At 40.7% G+C, this 22063-nt stretch overlaps 1 protein-coding gene across 3 annotated transcripts in view; it reads right to left on the reverse strand.

Moving 5' to 3' along the window:
* Positions 1 to 22063, reverse strand: part of arhgap32b (Rho GTPase activating protein 32b) — a 114866-nt gene that overhangs the window by 59860 nt on the left and 32943 nt on the right. For all 3 annotated transcript variants that reach the window (XM_084941537.1, XM_084941536.1, XM_084941535.1), the window contains exons 3-5: positions 5279 to 5384; positions 389 to 483; positions 74 to 158 (exon numbers count right to left, since the gene is read on the reverse strand). In XM_084941537.1, coding sequence (XP_084797663.1) covers positions 74 to 158; positions 389 to 483; positions 5279 to 5384 — 286 coding nt within the window. The remainder of the gene's footprint in view (positions 1 to 73; positions 159 to 388; positions 484 to 5278; positions 5385 to 22063) is intronic.

Raw genomic sequence — 22063 nt, forward strand, 5'->3', positions numbered from 1 at the left:
CCTTTCTCATACCAGGTGTTTGTAAAGCATTAAGAAATTCAAGAGAAGGAATCAAAAAGCTTCAAGACTGTACCTGAATTGTACCAAAGTCCACATTTTCATAGTGGAAATGAGCACACTCTGCCAGTTTTGGGAAATGGCCCTTGGTGAAGCAAAGTCTGCAAATGCAACACACACAGTTTGGTTAGCACTTCATTCTCTTCATATGGTAACAGCTTGGAGTGTGTATGATTAGCAGAAAAAGCCGAGGGCAATGCAAACAGAGGGAGCGAAAGCACGAGGCAGGCACAGAAACAGACTCGATAAACAGCTAGTTTGGAGCAATATCAGAAATGGACAGAGGAGAAATGTGAGAGCTGTGAGTTTGTGTGTCCACGTGCCCACTCACTTCTTGACATTCTTGACCTTCATGCTGGCTGTGCTGCTGCTGCATGACCGCATGAGGGGCTCAGTCCTCAGCTCAGGGATCTCAGCACTCCTTGCCTAAAAAAAACAAAACAAAGCACACAAACATGAGAGCTCACACTTCCAGTCTGATCCAAAGCATCGATTTAATGAGGGGAGCCAGCTAATTCATACAGCTGCACATCATTCAATTAATTACGTTGATGTGTAGCACCAGTTTGCTTAGATCAGATCAGGTGATGACTTTCCAAAAATCCTAACAGCCTTGTGTAACCAGTGCTGTACAGCAATATGCTGTTTGACTCCATCTAATGTGTTTGGATGAGCTGAGCCCTGCTGATCCTGCTGACTGACACGTGTGCAGCTTGTTAGTTGACTGGACAACAGTATGATTCCTTTGAGAATTATTATTTTCTCCCAGCTCATCCTGGTCTTTGAATTGCTTCATATGTGCACTTTCCTTTTGCTGTTTTAAACTTCATATTTTTTATTCTCGGACTCTGGCAGAGTAATTCTGCATGATTCACAGGACACATTAATCCTTATTTATCTCAATTCATCCTCTAAAACAAGCCCCTCTTCCTTTAAGCCAGCTTTCTTCTGATTCGCTGCAGAAGGTTTGAACAGCAGGTGGGAGGGCTTTTCTATTCTCACAGTCAGAATAGTTTTATTGGGGATATCCCCTCACTCACATCATACAGAGCCAAGAGCAGAAAACACAAGTGTTAAAGCTGTCTGAAGTCTGAGATTACAGCTCACTGAGAATACCTGTACACATGCCAACTAGGGCCTGATGGGTGAAAATGGGCACATCTATGAGGATGATTGTTGTAGTTCTGTTCAGTGTTTACCACGCCAGCCGTGAGCAGCAGCGCCTCAGCTGGTAGCGGAAACGCTAACTTAGCATGGAGGAAGTTAACAGTCAAGCAACAGCAGCGTGAAGATACTTCACGCCTCCATCACCAACAGCTTTTCTTTATATGCTTGCAATAATATTTGACTAAACTGCAGACTGTGGTCAGCTGACAGCTGAGCAGCTTCATCAACAACAAGGCTTTTTTGTTTTCTTCTCTCTCATATGTTGCTCATTCTCATTCTTGTTATGTTTGATTCTGAAGCTTTTATTGCACTTCCTATAACATAACCTGCTGCCACCTTGATAAATATTTCACTTCTCTTGTCAGCTTCACAATGTGTGTAAGGATGACTGTAAATAACAGCAGCATGACGCAAATCCTCCTCTCACACTGAGCTGAAATAACATGACTGCAAATAAAGGAGATCAATCAAAATTGGATCTTCACTCTATTGTTATTATTATTATTATTATTGTTGTTATTATTATTTTACTAATAATTACTAGATTCATTTTATTACATTACATAGATTACATTTTATTTTCGAAAGCAACACTTAAATGCAGCCTGGCAGACATCTGTAGCATATTAGTGCTGGAAAAAGCTACATTTGTGTATCCCTAATATAAATGTATAGTAATTAATGTCATTGAATGCCTCACATACATGTGGTTGATGGACAAGCCGAGGGAGTGTTTCAAGGTCTTTGCACACTTACACATGTTATAAAACAGCCTTCAGTCCATAGTGTGTAATGTGCAGACTTAAAATATCACAGTCAGTCCTGTTTTTCTATGAAGATTATTCCAGAACCGACTGATTTTTAACTCATGCTCAGTAGCTGGAATCAAGTCAGGAACTGTTATTTTTAGTCATTTAATTCTTATACATAAGATGGAAGAATCTGAGCATTATGAACAATAACAACAACAGTTTGACTTGGAAACTATGTTGAACATCCAAAAGCATCAGGCACAGTTGGTTGAGAAGCATTTCTGCAGTCTCTGACTAAAAGACCACTCCCCACACAGATTCACCAACAGCCACTCACTCTGGTTGTTATCGTGTTCAAAAATAAAGCCATTCGCATCATTTAGCTTAAATTAGACTGGAAATCAAAAGCAGATGTGGTAAGCAAATCACGAAGAGTCTGGGGAATCTACTTTAGTGCAAGCAGATTTTAATCAGTGGATATACTCGCTGTGAAGCTGTGTAAGAAAACAGGAGCATGACTTAGGCAAGGTTACAGAACTGTGAAAGCTTCATTCATTCAGCTTGTAACCTCACCACAGCCGCTGACAGGTACGGTGCTTTGTATATGCGGTCAGACCACTGAGACTTTCTGCACCACCTCTATTCCAGGTGCTAAAAGGGCCCAGGTAGAGGTGAAAGATGGAGCACTTGTAGCCGTTTCTGTACAGCAGGATTAAATTTGCTCTCTCAAGTTATGCTGCCAGTGAGAAGGTGGTTATATTGGTTAGTACAGTTTTTGTTTAACCATCAGTGAGTTGGCTGCAATGATTAGTCCTATTTGGTAATAAAGCTTACTACACACTTACATCTACCCTCTTGCGTCCTACTATGAATTGAACAGTGATAAAATACTTAGTACCTTTGTTTTTCAGTCATCTGCCACACAAAACGTGGTGATAATCTCATCATTTCACAGTGCTAATGCAAAACCCAGTATTGTGCCTGTCACAGTTCTCATTTTCACAGCTCTGACGACATGTATAAACTCACTGTGTTCTCATTGGGCGATATCATGCCTTGCGTTTTACATACACTAACGCTCACAACAAGAAGCCCGGACACATCAAACAGCCAGAGCTGCGTTTCTGCATCACATGAAGATTTAATGGGGGGGGGGGGATTGTGAGCTACTAACATCGTTTTTTGATTTCATTTTAAAGCTACATCGCCCACCACTGTGTTCTATATCCATTAGGTCCAAGTCCAACATCACTCGCTACAATTACAGTTGTAACTTTTTTACCACTACAGACAAACACTCTGTGTATCTGAACATAAACAAGTGCTTGTTGGTAAGACAAAATAAAGTCTGCAGGTATTTAAGTTGCTGATGATGATCACGTTGCACGGGTGCGCGCGTGTTTTGTTCTTCGTGCACTGCACTGAATATGATCTAGCCTACACAGTGCACCAGGGCGTTGGTGTGATAGCTTACACCAAGTTGTTCACACTTCTTTTCATCATCTCTTCCAACCACTGGAGACATAAATGATGCATGGTGCCCCAGTGGACACAGCCGTATCGCAAACTGAGCAAACAATTGCACACATGCAGTATTAAAAGCCCCGCCTCTCTAAATAATATTCAATAGGTTGCTCAGATTTCTCTTGCTGTTTCTCTTCCTCTCTGTTGCCCGATCGAAATGAGCAGTCGTGATACCGTTCCAACCACGCGCCAACCACGGGTGGCTCGACACGTTACCATGGAGACGGCCTCATTTTCACGGTGCTGCCGATGCAGGAAGCAAGACCCGAACTAAATAAGAGGAAAGGAAATAATGAATGAATGGCGTCTGGTGAATGGGACGAGCACGGAGAGATGAAATAATCAGACCGATCTGTACATGACCGATCTGTGCAAAGAGCCTGGAGTGTGGTAGGTTTAGAACACCAACAGTCTGCATTAAGGTTCAGCAGGCTTTTGGGAGCAAAAGAGAGACAGTTTTCAATACGAGAGACAGACATATCATCGGCCCAGTGGCTTAAAAACAGACTGATAAGGAAGTGACAGGCAGCAAACAAGCCGACAGGGTGGGGAGGTGTTCTCACTGGATCATGGATCAGACGTGTCAGGAATGACTGACAGGAGACTTTACTGAAGTGCGGTGATCACAGGACAAAACAATAAGTTCAACTTAAAGGTTTTACATAGATCACATTTGACAAACACAGCAAAATGAGCTGGCAACACAAATGCATGGCAAAAGTGAAAGGTGCACAATTTCCCCTGCAGGCTGGACTCATCTGGACCTCAGATACCTGGATTTTGGTTCCCTTTTTCTTCAAAGCTTTTTTAATGTTTGCAAACACTAATGATGTATTTTGTTGATGGAGCTGAACTGATGGTAGAAACAGACAGTCCTGCATTAAATGCGTACAAATATATTGATTTGTTCGTTTTTTAATAAATTACACTCATGTCCAGCTTATTGAATATTGACATACTGTCAATAACTGCAAGGGGTTGATGTATAGGGTTATTTTAAATGGTAAGGACATAAAATGCAGATATCCAGATAGCGTATGCCATTATAAACAAGCGTAAGTACTCTATAGGGGCAAAAGTATTGGACCACACCTCTTAATCTTTAAATTCAGTCACATTGGAACATTGTAGCCATGCAGTCTACCTTCATAAACACTTGAGAGAGAATGAGTGGTTCTAAAGGAGCTCGCTGAATTTCACTGTCAAACTATAACAGGATGCCACCGTTGCAACAAGCCAGTTTATGACATTTCTTCCCTCCCGAATATTCTACCATCAACAATCAGCAATCAGCAGAACATTACAGTGATAAGCCTGCTTGATATAAGAATCTTAATCCATTTTTCATTTACTGGTTAAAGGTATATTCTGGAACAGTCTGAATACAGGAATACAGGAAGTTGTGTCTTAAGTCCATTTAAAAAACAAAACAAAACAAAACACACACACACACACACACACACACACACAGTCCCATCAGAATGAAGGAATGAGGAAAAAAAGATTGCATCAGATTACTTTCACAGGCCACATTTCTTTCTAGATGTAGTACTCACTGACAAGCAAGCACTATTAACCTGGTTTATAACAGTTATTTAACACCCTGTTACCATCACCCAGTGAGGGGGAGTCACCCAGCCACAGGGTGGTATTTCAAGCAGCTCACTCTGAGCATAAGTGGGTAGGTTTAAAAAAAGAAAGAAAGAAAGAAAAAAGAAGAAAAAGAAACGATGGATTAATTAAAAATCCATGTTAAAAAAAAGTCAAGTGTTTCTCACCATGGCACTGATGGTTTCCTCCCAGTCTGGTCTCTCTCTGGGATGGATGTGAGCCAGTTCAGGCACAAGGTCGTCGTCCTCCAGATGACGTCCAGGTCTCAGACCCCTGCAGCCAGACACACACAACCAGAAGCTTAGAACTCAAATGGCACACACTGGACTATTACAGTATCACTCTTAGTGTATGTATATATGTTAAAGTGCTATGCCAAATGCCCGGTATAACGGTCTTAACTTCATGAAATATGAATTTATCCAGTACGAGTGAATAAATAGAATCCCAAATGTTGCTTTTCAATGCATTTAAATCTAATATATAGCTTTATTCCTTTATATTTTGCTAGGAAAATATAAAATAATACGTTTGGGATTATTGTCATACTGAAAAACAAAGACACTGCCAATCAGATGCTTTCCAGATGGTATTACATGGTGGATCAAAATCCACTTTTCTACCTTCATAATTCCATCAAATTTTGACAAGATTCCCATCACCACTGGTACGACACAGGCTGGGTTTTACGGATGGTTATAGACTGACCACCTCTATGCATACTAAAGACAAGTTGAACCAGAGATACTATATTTGCATTAAAATATAAAGAAATATTTTTTTCAAAAAACAGGGTGGGCTCAAATCTTTTGCACAGTGCTACCAGCTCTGTGGAGCATACCGAGGTGAGCTGTAATAACCGAGCACTCTTCACACTTACAGTTCTTTACGTGTCACAAGTTTTAATAAAAGAAAACTATCAATAACCAAAACCCAACTCTCTTCAATGGGGTTATTACAATAACATTTTTTTTCTTTTTTCTTTTTAAACACAAGCTCTACAACAATTACTACGTTTTGTACGTTTACAAAATTGTACTGCAGAACAGCATGTTGGGTGATGCTAGCTAGCCACATAGCATACCGGTTTGTTACATCTTCATGCATGCTCAATCATTTAGATAAGGAAATCCCAAAAAGTTGATTCTGTTCATCTAGACGTAGCGTTTTCAGTCTTCTTCAGTCTCAGCTGACTTTCCCCAACTTTATAAACAGTACATTTGCATAAGGGCTGGCACTAGCACCACTGACGAACAATGGGCCATGAGTTCAGTTTCTTGGTTATTAATGCAAATTGTCATGACCATTGGATCAATGGCTATGAGTACAATTCACAGAGAGTTGGGGAATTGCTGCAATCATGACACTGAAAGAAATGTCCCCTTTGACTTCCCAATCAAACCAGTGTTCCTCCCTGTCCAAGATGTGTACATCCTCATCCTGGCATGAAAAGTTAGCTCTTCTATGTTGTGCCATCCGCTTAGCCAGAGGTTGTTTGGTTCCCCCAATGTATAAATCATGGTAATCCTTCTGGCACTTAACAGTGTACTCTATTTTACTCTGTCTGTGCTGGCAGAGCAGATCCTTGGGGTGGACATGTTTCTCCCACTGAAAGCGCTGCGTCCAGGTACACAGAATCAACTTTTTGGGTACCACTTTGTTTATTTGACTTCCCCATGCAGTACCATAGTTCCTCCCAAACATCACATCTGTGGTGCTCTTCAGGACAGGAGCTCACTGAACTTCACTTCTATTGTTCATCTAGCTTCAACAACTCTTTCCCATAGCTTCATGATTGACTTTATCCCTCTCCAGTTTCTACAGCTCTGTACGTCACCCTTGTTCTTGAACGTTGGCACCACAGTACACTGCTTCTCCACTCATCGGACACCCTCTCACTCTCCAAGATTGTTAAAAGGTCTACTGGCCTCTCCCCTAGACATATCCACATCTCTACAGGTATGTTATCTGGACCTACTTATGACTGCTCTCACTTTCTCATTACTAATCTCCTGCACTGATTTACTAACTGTCCTCTCTCTCTCTCTCTCTCTCTCTCATTTTCTACATAAATCAGCTTCTCAACATACTTACTCCATCTTGAGCACACTCTTAACTTGTTACTATATTTCCATCTCTGTACTACCTAACCTGCTGCGCATCCTTTCCAGCCCAATCACTGTCTAGCCAATCAGTACAAGTCCTTTTCTTCTTCTGTAGAAGAAACTGACTTGACAAGGACATCCTCACATACAAGTGAGTGTAACCATTTTCCTTTGCCACCACTCTGAACTCCTAGACTCCAAGTGCCCCTGTAAGGATATACCGAACACCATCTTGGCATTTTCCCCTCAGTACCACAGCTGTACTTGCTCAGTCATCTGGTAACTCGTCTCTACCACTCAGAACCTCTCAGTTACTTCCTGAGGTCTGTGTACCATTCTTCCTTCAACTTCCAACATTTAATCCTTGTCTCTTCCTGATTTTCAAAGTTATCCTACAGACTCCTAGGGGTGGGGGAAAAAAATCGATACTGTGTAGTATCGTGATACTTTGTTTGCTAATAATGTATCGATACAAGGACAGCAGAAATCGATATTTTCTTACAAAAAAAGTTTTTGTGGACTGGAACTCTGACTTCAGAGCATGTTGATCAGCTCCTTTTTCTGAGCAAGAATCCTGACATTCCTTCACTGTCCAAATGTGTTTAACTTTTTTTTTGGCAGCAATAAACATGACTGTTTACTTATTTTCATTTAAGACATGTTTTATTTTAATTAAGTTTAAAACGTTTTTATTTAATATAAAATTATATTTTGTTTTAATTTACTTTCAAATTCTTCAGTTGCTGAATGGGCTGCATAGTTTTCATAAATTGCATAGTTCAGAATAGCTATAATTGTACCAGATGGTTGCATTCAGTTAAGTTGCACTAGACTGTAATACAAACCGTTCAGTTTGTCAACAATAAAACTGACTGAAATGAGAGAAAGACTGAGTGTGAGACTTTGATATTAGATAAAATGAATATTGATAAAGTTTGCCTTTATGTACAGAATCTGAATATCGCAAAATATTTTAAAAAATTTCAATAATATCGTATCGTGCGTTAAGTATTGTGATAATATCGTATCGTGGGATGTATGGTGATTCCCACCTCTACAGACTCCTATCCTAGCAACATCCTGCCGTACCACGACCTTAGAGTCTCCCATCAGACTGTACCTTTTGCATAAGATGTCGTTTTTTTGTTTGCTTTTTGTTTTTTTTATTATTTCCTTATGCTCTGGGTTATTTGGGTGTATGAAGAAGTAAGTTCATATGTAAGTATGTTCAGTTTCGTATACTTTGAGACCAGTGCCTCAGGTACTAAACAAATGTATCAGTTGAATTGTTCACAACTGTGTGGAATGCCAGAAGGCAAAAATACTGTATTTAGACACTAAAATGAATCACTTATTATGCTTTAATCATTTATATCCAGTAATCAAAAGGATGTGAAACTTGGGTTTATTTTCAATAAATGTCTGGAAGTGTCATTTTAAACCTATTAAACTGCAGAACATAAAATGCTGATCCTTAAAAGAGGATTTATCACTTGTCCATGACTATAAACTTAATATGTATGGATTTCTTCCCCTGCTAAAATGAACCAAATACTGCTGAACGGAGCTTTAGGAAATAGCCAAAATATATTTTTTACTTTTTAAAAACATCTTAAACTATGATAAAATGACCGTTAGTTGCAGGTCGAATCATGATTCAAGATCTTTCCTCTTTAAAAACATTCAATGACAAAAACTGTGGAGTGACGAGCAGCTGCAGGGTCCAGTTCAAGGCATCTCGAATGTAACAGTCAGGAAATGAAACATGACATGAACAGTGGATAATTTGATGAGGGCAAATGAGTTTGCAATACTCTGATAGAACAAGTTGAAGTTGATGAGACATCTGTCTGAACTGACCTTGTTTCCATAGAGCCGTCTCTCACACACGCACACACTCTCACTCATTCACACACAAACAGTTGCCTCAAGGATGTGTTTTAACCATTGTAGACAAGAGAGGAAATTGAAAGAGGGGGAAAAAGGCAGTTTTGGGAAGAATGGAAGATCTGCAGCAGCTGCAAGATGACAGACCAAACTAACTCTGAGGCAAGATCTCTGCAGTGAGATAATTGGACTTAAGGGCTCGAGACTCTGAGACGAGATATTGGAAGCCAACTTTAGCAATGACTACATCTCTTTACTCCCAAACCTTTTTACAGTATTTTTCGTGTAAATTACTTCATCATTCACTCGAGGTATGATGCTTTTCTTCTGCCTGGCAATTTAATGTAGAGTCAGAGATTTAAAACCAGGGCTAAGACCCACTGAACAATAAACACACTCTATACTGACTGACACATTCCACAGTCAACAAAAGTAGTGTGAACGTATGTTATTCATTCCAACTGCAGCAAAATCCCAAACAAGGTCCTGAACATTCATCAATACAGATATGACCTGATTCCCTGTGGGCCCAATAAAGCCAGTCAACCTAGCAAAGACCCTCGCTGAAAAGCCTGAGAAATAAAAAGCCTTGATTAGACATGACTGAACAACAGGTCAGGGAGATATAGCTGTCTGTAACTGCACTGTGCTGATTGACCTGAAGTGAGGAAACTGACTTAAACTGATTTTAATCATAATAAACCAAAGTCATCTGGTGTATGATGCTGGGCCCTGGTAAAGAAGGCCCAGCAGCGGCTGCACGTCCTCTGTGTCCTGAGGAAGAATAACCTGGAGGCCATCTCCAGATCCTCCTGTGTCAGGAAAACCAGGGTCATCACAGGTGACCCCTTGCACCCCACCTATCACCTGTTTGACCCGCTACCCTCTGGTTGGCGCCTCAGGTCAATCAGGTCCCACACTTCCAGACTCACAAACAGCTTCTTCCCCTGGGACTGTTAACAAACACTATATCCCCCCACACCCCACCCTGCCCACCCACCTCACCAAACTGAGCCATGGTCTTAGTAACCCTCATCACTCAGGCCACTCAAACAGACTCTATTCAGATGAAGTCTTTTCTTTGGACTACTTCCAAGCACCATCTAATATGTGCCTCTCTCTTTATTTTGTATATAGTTTTTTGTTTTGTATCTATATCCCTCTTCATTGTATTAATTTCTCCTGTTTGCTAATTATTCTTGCTGTCTGCTGTTTATATTATATTCCAGCATTGATAGTGTGGAGCACCCACAGTTTCGTTATGCATGTCCAATGACAATAAAGGCCTTTTCTACTCTATTTTATTTCAGGCGTTTTGCATTTGACTCGTTATGCATTATTCAATATACTAGGTTGATAAATTTAAGAGAGGCTACTGGAACAGAACCAGCAGAAAGTATTGTGGCTTTTATTTATTGGCAAAATGCCACGTTCTCCTTGATGGAGAGTCTAATAAAGCTACTCCATGACTCAGTGATGTCACGTCCTCCTTTAATGCAAGATTAAATATTTAGTGAGAGGTAATTCTGGAAAGTTCTAAAATAAAGGGAAATCCCTTTGAATGTTCTTCAGCTCTTTAATCTCCGTCCTCCGACCGGGCCTCCCAGTCAGCGGAGCTTCTTTCCTTCCATAGTAACCAAATCCAACTAACATTTGTTCTACTGGAGACACTAGAGCGCTGTGCCCAAACACACTGCTGCGACAGTTCTCTTCTAAAGAGTGCTGAATCTGAACCAGAGCCATCGAGAGCTTTGGTTGGATTGTGTAAAAGTGTTTGATAAAGTTATGGAGGGAAGGTATAATCCATTTGTCATGGCAACGAACTTGGAGAAAAAGTATCATGCTAGCTCGTCGTACATGGGCTGTTAAAAGTGTCTTAGTCTGAAAGTACGTGAGTGCGCATAGCAGATGTGTCCACACATCATTCTTGGAAAGAAATATTTTATTTAAAAAAGAAATGTGATTACAAACAAATCAGTTTGCATGAAATGTTTCATACCACAAACAACCAATACTGGATGTTCTTGGGTGGTGATGAGAGAATATGGATATATTGGATTAGATTTAAAAATAAAAATAGAGTGTGAGACGACACTGTTTATACATTACAGCAGCATTTCCATGTATACTGGACACATCAATCCAATACCAAAGTATCTCTGACAGGCCAGTATTATCTGGGCTCTTCCCTGACTTCAGTTATTTATCCTGAAAGTCAGCTCGCTGGCCACACGGTAAATGATATGAAATAACTTGTGAGAAGGCCTTCAGAATTTTTTGACTACTGTCGCACAGCCTGAGCATGATGACAAGCTTTGAGCAGCACTTATCAGGGAAGGCTGAGGAACTACTGACAAAGTGTGAAGCACTTTGAGACACCACAAATAAAGGCCAACCGTTTTAGTGCATTTATTCGCCCAGTGCCACCTTTTCTGTTCAAAAGTGAAGTGAAATCACAGACTTCTCAGAATGCCTCCGAGTTTGCATGTAAAAAGAAAGAGACTGCCCTCTTCAGCTTCTCTGTCAAACATTCTTATAAGACTGCAGCCAGAAAAGCTTGCTCATCTTGAACAGCGCTCGTCTCTGCTTTCCTGCCTACCTTCTTCCCAGCCACAAAAACAGATAAGAGGAGAAACTGACAGAAAACTTCCCTCTGCCGGCCTGCTGAGTCATATCTTTCTCTCTCCAATTGTGTAAGATCAAATGCAACGAACTCCACATACGAGACTGTGTGAAAGTTTCAGTCTTGACTAGTTTTCCAGCATTTCCATCAGCATCACAATTTTACGCCACGAAAAGCAACAGCAGCTTGTTTTTTGCTCTGAAAATGAAAGCCATGAATCTCTCCCCACATTTATCCTGAACCTCCACTTTCTCATTTCTCCTCTATTAGGCTGCCTCAGTACTGGAGCCACTGAATGTCTGACTCAACATGTCCTCAGCCACAAACAGAAATCCTGTGGTTTTTCATGCATTTTTAGGTCCATCTGGTGCAGGTCTCACCCTTCAAATGAAGATACTAGTTTGAAGATAAAGAGGACACTCCATTGGAGACTATGACAGCTACCACAGGGCAGGCTACTCCCTAGACACAGAGACAGCAGTCACCACCACACATGTGGTCATTTTAACCTAACCCAACGGTGCATGTTGTTGGACTAATGGCGTAAACCGGAGAATCCGTAGAGAACCTGTGCAAACACAGGGACAACACGCAAACGCCATAGAAAGACCCCAGCCAGATGGTGGATACAAACCCAGGCCTCGCTGTCAGGAAATGCTGTGCTGCCCTCGTTAACCAAGTCCTGTGGACAAATACCATAAACTGTATTTAAAAGATGGATGTGGCTCCTGGGCCTGAAAAGTGAAGCCAACGTGGAAGCATGGGGCAGCTCTGCAAAAAGTCCATTTGCATAAAGATCTACTGTTCAGCAAATTAGCTACAAGCTCAGTAAACCCTTTCCTGATGAGTCTCAATTGCTATTTTCGAGTCTTATGAATATAACGTGAGGATCATGTTGTGCATACTGGTCTCATTAGAATAACAGAAGATAAAGCAGGGTTTGCTTTGGGGAGGTGCTACCTTGAGATTAGCCTACAGTACGTCTCTGTTAGTCAGACACACCGTTCATTTATCACGTCCAGCACCAAGACAGAAACACCAAAAACCATTTACCAACACCTGCACTTCACTAAACTGTGGCTACATCTATATTTTATAGGCGATCTATGAAATTTAATTGAGCAGCTGTTTAAACATTGTGCTATAAAATGAGAGTCTAGCCCACTATCATCATGCTTTTCCTTTTTCCCCAGAGGTTTGAAAAGGACAATAAAACAACTGTGGAAAAGAAAATGGTTACACCACTAATAAACACTCTGAGCCATTACTGAAGCAGACTTTGCAATTAGCAAAACTAATCAGGCCAGGCTGTGCAGACACAAGCCACCAGTATGTACATTACAGGGTTGGCTGAATAGTTATTAGAGGGCTGTGGCTGTAACACCAGAGCAATAAGTGTCATCTTCAAGTTATTTGAAGAGACCAAAACGTGAAGATATTTTGTTTACCATCGCATAACAAACAGAATACCCCCTAATTAATGAAAACTTCAGCACTAAGCAGGAGAGGAACTACCAGACCCCCGTCATCAACGAGTGCCCAGTGGAGAGAGTGGACAGCTTCAAATACCTCGGAGTTCACATCACGCAGGACCTGTCATGGTCCTGTCACATCAACACCGTGGTGAAAAAGGCCCGTCAGCGTCTCTACCACCTCAGATGCTTGAGAGACTTCCAACTGCCCTCCAAGGTGCTCAGGAACTTTTACTCGTGCACCATAGAGAGCATCCTGACGGGAAACATCTTAACCTGGTTCGGGAACAGCACCATGCAGGACAGACGAGCTCTACAGAGGGTTGTGCGGTCAGCTGAGCGCACCGTCCGCTCCGAGCTCCCTGACCTGCACTCAATCTACAGCAGGCGGTGCTGGACCAAGGCCAGGAAGATCGTGAAGGACCTCAGCCATCCCAACAACGGACTGTTCTCGCTGTTGAGGTCAGGAAAGCGATTCCGCTCCCTGAAGACCAACACAGAGAGACTGAGGAGGAGCTTCTTCCCGCAGGCGATACGGTCTCTCAATCACACCACCACACAGTACTGACCCACACATATAGTTCTTACACACACACTGGACATTGTTTTTCACTTCATCACTTAAAGCATATTTGCACTGCACAAGACACTAAATAATGTGGATTGCACAACACTGGTCATTATATTCTTCATTTCCAGTTAATACTTGTACAGCTGCTGTTATTGTATGTATGTATGTATATATATATATGTATATATATATATATTTTCATACATTCTTATATAGTTCTATACTGTGTATTGTGTATCTGTTGTACAGTTATTTTATTTTTCAACTTTAATTTATATATTTTATCTTATTCTTTCCCAGTTAAATTTACCCTTCATTCTAATTTGTGTTGTACAGTTATTTCATTTTTAACTTTAATTTTTATATTTTATTTTATTCCTTCCTAGTTAAATTTACCCTTTTTAATTTTCATATTTATTTCCTATCTTATTCATAGCCTTTTCTTTTTTTCTTTAGGTCACGAGCAGTTGTCTAAGCATTTCACTGCATATCGTACTGTGTATGACTGTGTACGTGACAAATAAAATTTGAATTTTTTTTTTTTTTGAAAAAACTAAGACTATGTAATGTTTTAGATTCTATGATTTTATAACCAATAAATATAATTGATTAATGAGTGACACGCGTCAAAGAAGACAAAAGAACAAATCTGTGAAGCCAGATCTGATGTAAGGAACGACAAATAAAACACTTAAATCCTGTCATGGTGTCAGTGAGTTTTCCTCAGACAGGTTTTCAGGCACTGCAGGACTGATTGTGGCTTTTTCCTATCATAGCGTCGTCTCTCTGTGTAATCCCAGACTGACTGATTGACTGTGATGGTTGGTTATGACGACGACAACTGGACTCTGTGGGGACACCATCTGTTGTTCTTCTTTTGGCTGGAGTGAATGCTTATGACTGAGTGTTTAGGCTTGTTCTCCTGCTGGGAAATGAATTTGAGATGCTTCCATTACAGTTCTGTAGTACCTTTGGGACTTGGGGTCAACTAAACTTTGAGAGTAATTTCCATATTGATCTGAGAGTCACTCACAAAGAATGAGTCCAGAACAGCATTTGAAAGCATGAATAAAAATATTCATGCATACAAGACGGAAATCACTCACTTGACGAGCAGTAATTTGCAAATGAAGGCGAGTCTAAAGGTAAACGGCACAAAGTCAGAGACGAGACATGAATAAATACAGACAAAGCACAACAACAACTAGTAATGCCAGTTTGGGTGGCTCTGATCACTATTTATGAGAGCAACTCTTAAGAGCATAAACATGTTTTCTGTACTGAACTGAACACACATGGATACACGCCACTTTTAGAACTGCCAATATTACCCTCCAGAGAATATCATGGCACTGGTTTGGTGAAAGAGATATCCAGCAAATAGCAAATGGGGGCTGCAGGGAGTATACTGCCTCATGTTCGGCCTCACAAGAATTAAGTGAATTTGTTTAGTTTAAATTGATATTTCAAGTCAATAATTTATCCACAAGGAATAAACTAGTGAATCAGCACGTCCAGAACTGAAAGAAAGCAGTTTATTGCACTGACGGTGACAGTTGTTTCTTTCGGTTCCTTCCATGACTTTGTGTTTTAAAAGTGTGCAATTTAAAAACTCAGCCAACTTCATCGCTATTACAGACCGACTTGCTAGGACACTGATTAGTCTGTGAATCAACATACTTTACTTTAACGTGAGAAGCAGCTGGGCAGGGCCTGGCTATCCAATATAACATAACCAGCTTCTAGGAGCTGCCTCTGGCTCCAGAAATTTTTAAGTGAAATTCGAGCTCGGTTTCGGGACATTCAACCACTGAAAGGGAATGAATGAAAACAACGGTGGGGAACTGAAACTGGTTCCACCTCCGTGACGCAGAGAGACTTCCTAAGCCTTTGGGCTAATTACCATCAAAAAGGAAGCGAAAGGTTTTAACTCTCTGCAATTTCCATTTCTTTATGTTTTATATACAGTGGAATGTTTTCTCTGGCAAGAGGCATAAATGAGTCTATATCATCTTTGGTACTGGAACAGTATTCAATTCATTTCAGATATTCAGATGTATAAAAGGCTTAGGAAGTCTCTCCCTCACAGAGGTGGAACTAGTTTTAGTTCCCCACTGTTGTTTTAATGCATTTCCTTTCAGTGATTGAATATCCCGAAACCGAGCTGGAATTTCACTAAAAACCACACACACACACACAAAGAAAAGAAACACATTTTAATCTGAGTATAGCATCACGTTAACTTGCAGGATGTTGTCCTGGGCAGCCGAGTAGCAGAGGGTGTTGTTAATCATTTTCAGCTGCTTTGGTGTTAACAAAATTAGCAACAGGTGCTCTGCAGAGGCAACAGTGATACAACCCCGGGAAACAGCAGTGGCTTTACAGGTGGAGGCCACTGACAGTTTTCCCTCCTCACATTTTCTGTTGTTTACAAGCTAGGGTCAATGTCACAACTGACAGCATGAGGCAATATCTAACCCTACAGAGGTTGCACAGGTAGTCCGATTCCTCCTGAAGAGCTCCAGAAGAGCTGGACAGGGTTGAAGAAGGTCCCTAACCCATCATCAGGACTGCTTCTTTGTGCAAGGTGGAAAAGGATGAGCACTGCCAGACCACTGGTGTGAAAGTCTCTGACTGAACAATCAGAAACAGACTTTATGAGGGTGGGATAAGGGCCCAACGTCCAGTGGTGTGTCCAGCGGGGTGGCCTGGGGGGGGGCACAGGCCACCCTCCCAACCAGACTGGCCACCCCAGGTGCTACCCCGAAGCTAAAACAATAAAATTCAATCAAATATCAAATGGACGGTTATGTTTTCACAGTGAAGCTCAGATATCCGAGTGTAAGTGAATGCAGCATCAGCTTCTACACTATGAGCATCACATTAGCAAAGGAAGGAGAGCCAAGCGCGAAAGACGGCACCGCAGAAAACAATTTTTCGGCGAAAGGAAATGAGGAGAGAATAAATGTCCCGGTAAGTAATATTAAGTTTGTTGACTTTAGTAAACTTCGGTGAAATTAGAATACCAAAAAAAAAATAACACTTAAAGAATTATTGCAACCGTCGGGTATTTCAGACAGTAGGCTACTGGGGGGAGCTAGCATAAGAGTTATGAGTTATACGATATAATCCAAGTCGTAACATTGCTGTATGGAGCTGCAGATTTGGTTGCAGGTTAACACAGCTGGACTGGCCATCGGGCATACCGGGCATTTGCCCGGTGGGCTGATGACTTATTTCTTTATTTTTTTTTTTTTGTAATGGCATGAACAATGAGAGGTGGTGGATTGGCCAGATGCTGGCCGATGTGTAAAAATAACTCAGTTGTTTGGTGAATGAAACCTGAAAGCACATGCTTTAAAAACAAATGAAAAAAAAAACAAAGGGTTGCGTCCTATTCAAGACAGATGAAGGTATCGCCTCCTGACATTTATATGACTAACTCTGCATTCGCCTTAGGTGAACAGAACTATCAGAATCTCACAGTTCTATCATGAAGCAATGTGATCACCATAAAGCCTCTGAAGTGAGATCTCTGGGATTCTGACAACTCCGGTGCGGAGCTGTGAAACTGAAGCACAGAACCCTTGCATCTCACGACTACCATGATTACATCATATATTACACCTTTTTCAATACCGGTGAAGACATTGCTGGGTTCAGTGCCGAAATGCCCAACAATCAGTGTTAACATTCAGCTTCATCATTAAAACCATGTTTGATTATCACACTTTTAATCAGTCATGGTAAACACTGCTGTAGCTCCACCAAAGCCTGACAACTATGCAGGCAACACAGTAACATTTGTTTGTTTTGTGTCTACGAAAAAAATGGCAGAACTCTGTACTCATGGTGCTCTCTGGAGATTTTTCAGCTTCTGAGAGGACAAAAATCTGCGTTTTGGTTGATTTTGGATTTGATAAGAATGCTAAGAGGCAGCACAGTGATGTGGTGCTTAGCAGTGGCACCTCACTGTGAGCAGGGGCTTTCCTGTATGGGGTCTGCAAGTCTCCCTGTGCCTATGTGTGTTTTCTCCAGGTAACCTGGCTTCCTCCCACAGTCCAAAGACATGCAGGTCAGGTTAACCGGTGATCAGTTCATAATGTGGGAACTCACAGACATTATTAATGTTCTGTCAGTAGATGTTACAATGACAGTTGCAAACGTGTTGGGGGCTAGAAAACAGATGATAGCCGTGTTAACCAGCACTCTTCTACACTACTTTGATCTCTTTTTGTTTTGCTTTGTTTATTTAAACAACAAAGCAGCTGGACATCAGCTTTGTCAGATCAAACTGAAATATAAGCAAGCATCCAAAGCAGGGTGTAACCGCATTCTGCACCGGGATGTTGATACCGACATGGAAAAAAACCTGCAAGCGCAGCTAACATCAGCCAGATCTGCAAACTAAACTGACTTTTTGTGCTTGCAATGTTATACATGGAGCAAAGCACCTCACATATCAGCAACTACTGAGGAAATGTATTAGTTTTTTCACATAGTTCCAAAATGGATTTGGATTTCGAGGTGAATTTGTTTGGCCAATTCCTGACTTCATCCATTTATAATTTGCTCAGTTTAACCCTGGAGAACCCATGGGGTCAGAGCCGATCCCATTGGTTTTCTAGGGAACCCATGGGGTCAAATTTGACCCCATGGTTTCACCAGGGTTAAAACATTTTAAAGGTTTTCTGTCTCAGAAAGAAAAAAAAAAAAAAGTCCACTAGTTTTTTTTTCTCTTGGTTTAACAACTAACAACGTGGTTTTCAGGAGTATCAGTTTGCATTTCTTCTGCTACTGCATATAACAGGTTCCACAGGTGTCATTTTCCTCCCTTATTTTAGATTCCCATCTAACTCCAAGTTAAACAGGATTTCCAAGGTTCCAAAAGCAAAGTTAAATACATTTAAATTTGTGAGACTGTTCATTTCATGTTGCAAATAGTTTGATGCACTCTGGTTTTTCATTTTAACTCTTGCATCACCTCACGTCTTGGTCACAAAGAACATCCTGATAATGTACAATAACTAAAATTCTAGATATTAAGTTAATAAAACCAGACCATTTTTTATAACGCTTGATCCGTGGAGCATCAACTGGAAACTAACGTGCCTGACACAAAACCTCATTTGGAAAAATGGCATGTTCTATTCAGGGCATCAACACGTGAAAATTCAATAGAAAGCTGGGCTTTTTTCTCTGACCGGCTATGAAATATCAATAATAATAATAATAATAATAATAATAATAATAAAATGTTTTTTTTGAACAGATCAAAAGTAAAGTCTGATGCATGTCATTCCCCATTTAAAGGGGAAAAATCTGGGAAAGCAAAGAGCAGCAATAAATGGATAGAAAGACAGCAAACAGGGTGGAATCCATCAGTAGGCAGCGCACAGGATTTCAACCTTATGCATGTTTTGGATCTCATCCACAGGCTGGAAGTCTCTCCAGTCAGCCAGCAGTTTAGCTGCCATCCCAGTGAGGCGGTTTATCGGTCCTACATATGGCATCACAGACGGGACTTCCATCCACATATTTCTACCAGTTACTAATGAACTGTTTTCATCCTATGAAGGGGAAGCTCTGATCCGGCATGTTGTTGTGCTCCAGCTGTACTTATAAACAGCACTACAGGGTCAGCAGCTATCAATGCTCAACTGAAATATGTCTTGATGGCTCCATAAATATTTCTCTGCTATTGATTAAGTACATCCTGTTGCTCAGCAAAAACTGGGCATGGAATAAATGCTCGACTGTAATAACCATTAATAAACCATTAAAGATTAGCGTGGCTGCTGGGCAGCATAGATTATTAAAAAACTAAGATATATACGAATATATATACGGATATACATGAATAATGATGCTGTTGGGTCAGATATGAACTTTGCGATAAGTGGCACACTTTGTAATTTTTATTACAATATTATTATTTATGTTAAATTCAGAGGTGGACATGCTGATTTCAAGGCCAAACATTCTCCTTTCAGAGAACAGAATTTATGGTTTCATCAATTATGGGATGTTGTTCAGGTCCTGAAGCGGCCCCAGAATATTACACTACCACAACCATGTTTGACTGGTGGTGTGCTGTTCGGTTTATGAAAGGCTGTGTTAGTTTTATGACAGATGTAATGAAATGCAAACCTTTAAAGTCTTGTGGATCATTAAGATGTTTTTTGGCAAAAGTGAGACGATCCTGTTAGTCCAGCAGTGGCTTTCTCCCTTGGATACCATTTTTTTTCCATTCCCTTTCTTGTTGTTGAGTCATGAACACTGACTGTTGGCGAGGTAAAAGAGGTCTGGGACAAGTGAGGGGGTAACTACTTTTTCAGATAGAGCCAGGTAGGTTGGATAGCTTATTTCCCTTAATAAATGTAATCATAATTTAAAAAGTGCATTTTCCTGGGTTATTTCTGACTAGTGACTAAGGACTAAAAGATTTTAAATCTCCAAGCACCAGTGATTGGGTCCTTGTACCTTTGTGCTCATTAGTGTGAGAGAGTTGAGGGGCTTTGGGGTCATGTAGATCCATTCACTCTTAGACATTAAATAATTATATGTTACGAAGCTGCACATCACATGTGGAAACACATCTACTGTCGGCTTTCTGTTGCACTACGACATTGGACAACATTGGACAATGTACAATTGTGTTAAAACAACTTTCTTTTTCACGGCCGCACATTGTATGCCTGGATGTTGCCACGGCAACAATGTTCAATGAAACAATGTTCAATGAAAAGTCGCAATTTCCATAATGATGCATTGCAAAGCTCTTCAGAGGACATGAACCAAATCTGAATTCGAAGCCTCTCTGATTAATTCACTTGGAAGAGTTTGTTAAAGGGGACGTATTCTGCTCATTTCAAACTGCACCTTTATTTCTTTAGAATTTGCTGGAGCAGCTTTGCATGATTCCCAATTAACACATAACTCCTACGTATCTTATACTGGGCCTTGGTGCCCTTTAAGGCAGCTTTCTTCTCACTGGCTGCCCCTCGCAAACCAAGGTTTGAAAAACAAGTGGGTGGGACTTCTGCGCTATATAGTTTTAAGATGCTTGTTTTCGAGTCTGGACATGTAAGTACAACATGTGCTACATATAGGAAATGGTCAAGTTATTTTTTCTTATTAGGACATTTGTCACCACATTGCCCAAGATCCAAACATCATGTTTCCTATTCAAAGATTTAACTTGTCTCATGACTAACTTCTATAGTCATGAGACAAATGATGTTATCCTGAATCAGACGGCATTTTCTTCCCCATAGACTCATAAGCTGTGTATGCTTTGTCAATCCAGCCACTCTGTTTAAAGGGCTGCAACGTAATATGTCTCTGAACATTTTGCAAAATCAAAACAATCAGAAAGGAGCAAAGGCAGAGATTTCCCACAATGCAACTCAAAATGATCTTTCATTAGACCCTTGCTGTGGTAATTTCCTCAAATCTTGCACACTAATGTGTAGTCTCTAAACCTAATCGGCAAAAACACAATATCACATACGATGACAACACTATGACATAATCAAGGATATTTCGTCAGACTTGTCAAAGCAGAAAGACTCAGTTGTTTTAATGTGTTTAGCAGTATTAACAACAAAAAGTAAATGTATATTCACAAGTAAAAACTGACATACTTGCCCTTGGGTGACATGTTAAAAAACATGCTGGACTCTCAGCTCAAACCTGCACATCTTGTGAGCTCAGATAAACATCAAGTTACTCATTAACGTTTTATCAGATCCCTGAATCAACATATGAAAACTATACCCCCAGCAGCCTGCGCCCGCCTTAAATTACCAGCAATGTGATCCATTTGGTTCGTTTGCATAGGCCTCCTCCTGCACTCCATCCTGCTCTGTGGTCCGCTCATCCCAGACTAGATTACGACATCCCAAAACAGCATGCAGCTTTACAGCATTCAGCTCTGCGTCACCTCCTGAGGCCCTCGTGTCCCCAATTGGGGTTCTCGTCACTCGTCAGTCCCAGCTCCTGATCCTGTGATCAAACTTTGTCCACCACGATTCAGCCGGCTACTTTTGTACTGCACTAGCTCAAGCCAAAAACCTTCCCCTACCCACACAGAAAAAAGAAATAATCTGCAGTGTCAGGTTGAGCAGACATACTCCTGTATAGATACTTTACACATCATCATCATCAGGAAACATTTAGCAAAAAAGGAATCATCCAATTCATAGTTTCCCTTGGCTCATCTTCACCTCTTCTAATTTTTCACCAGCTTGCTCTCACTAGTAACGTGGGACCACTGTCTCATATATGCTAAA

This window comes from Perissodus microlepis, chromosome 10, assembly GCF_051167445.1.
Source record: "Perissodus microlepis isolate ML-2025 ecotype Zambia chromosome 10, ASM5116744v1, whole genome shotgun sequence".
NCBI lineage: Eukaryota > Metazoa > Chordata > Actinopteri > Cichliformes > Cichlidae > Perissodus > Perissodus microlepis.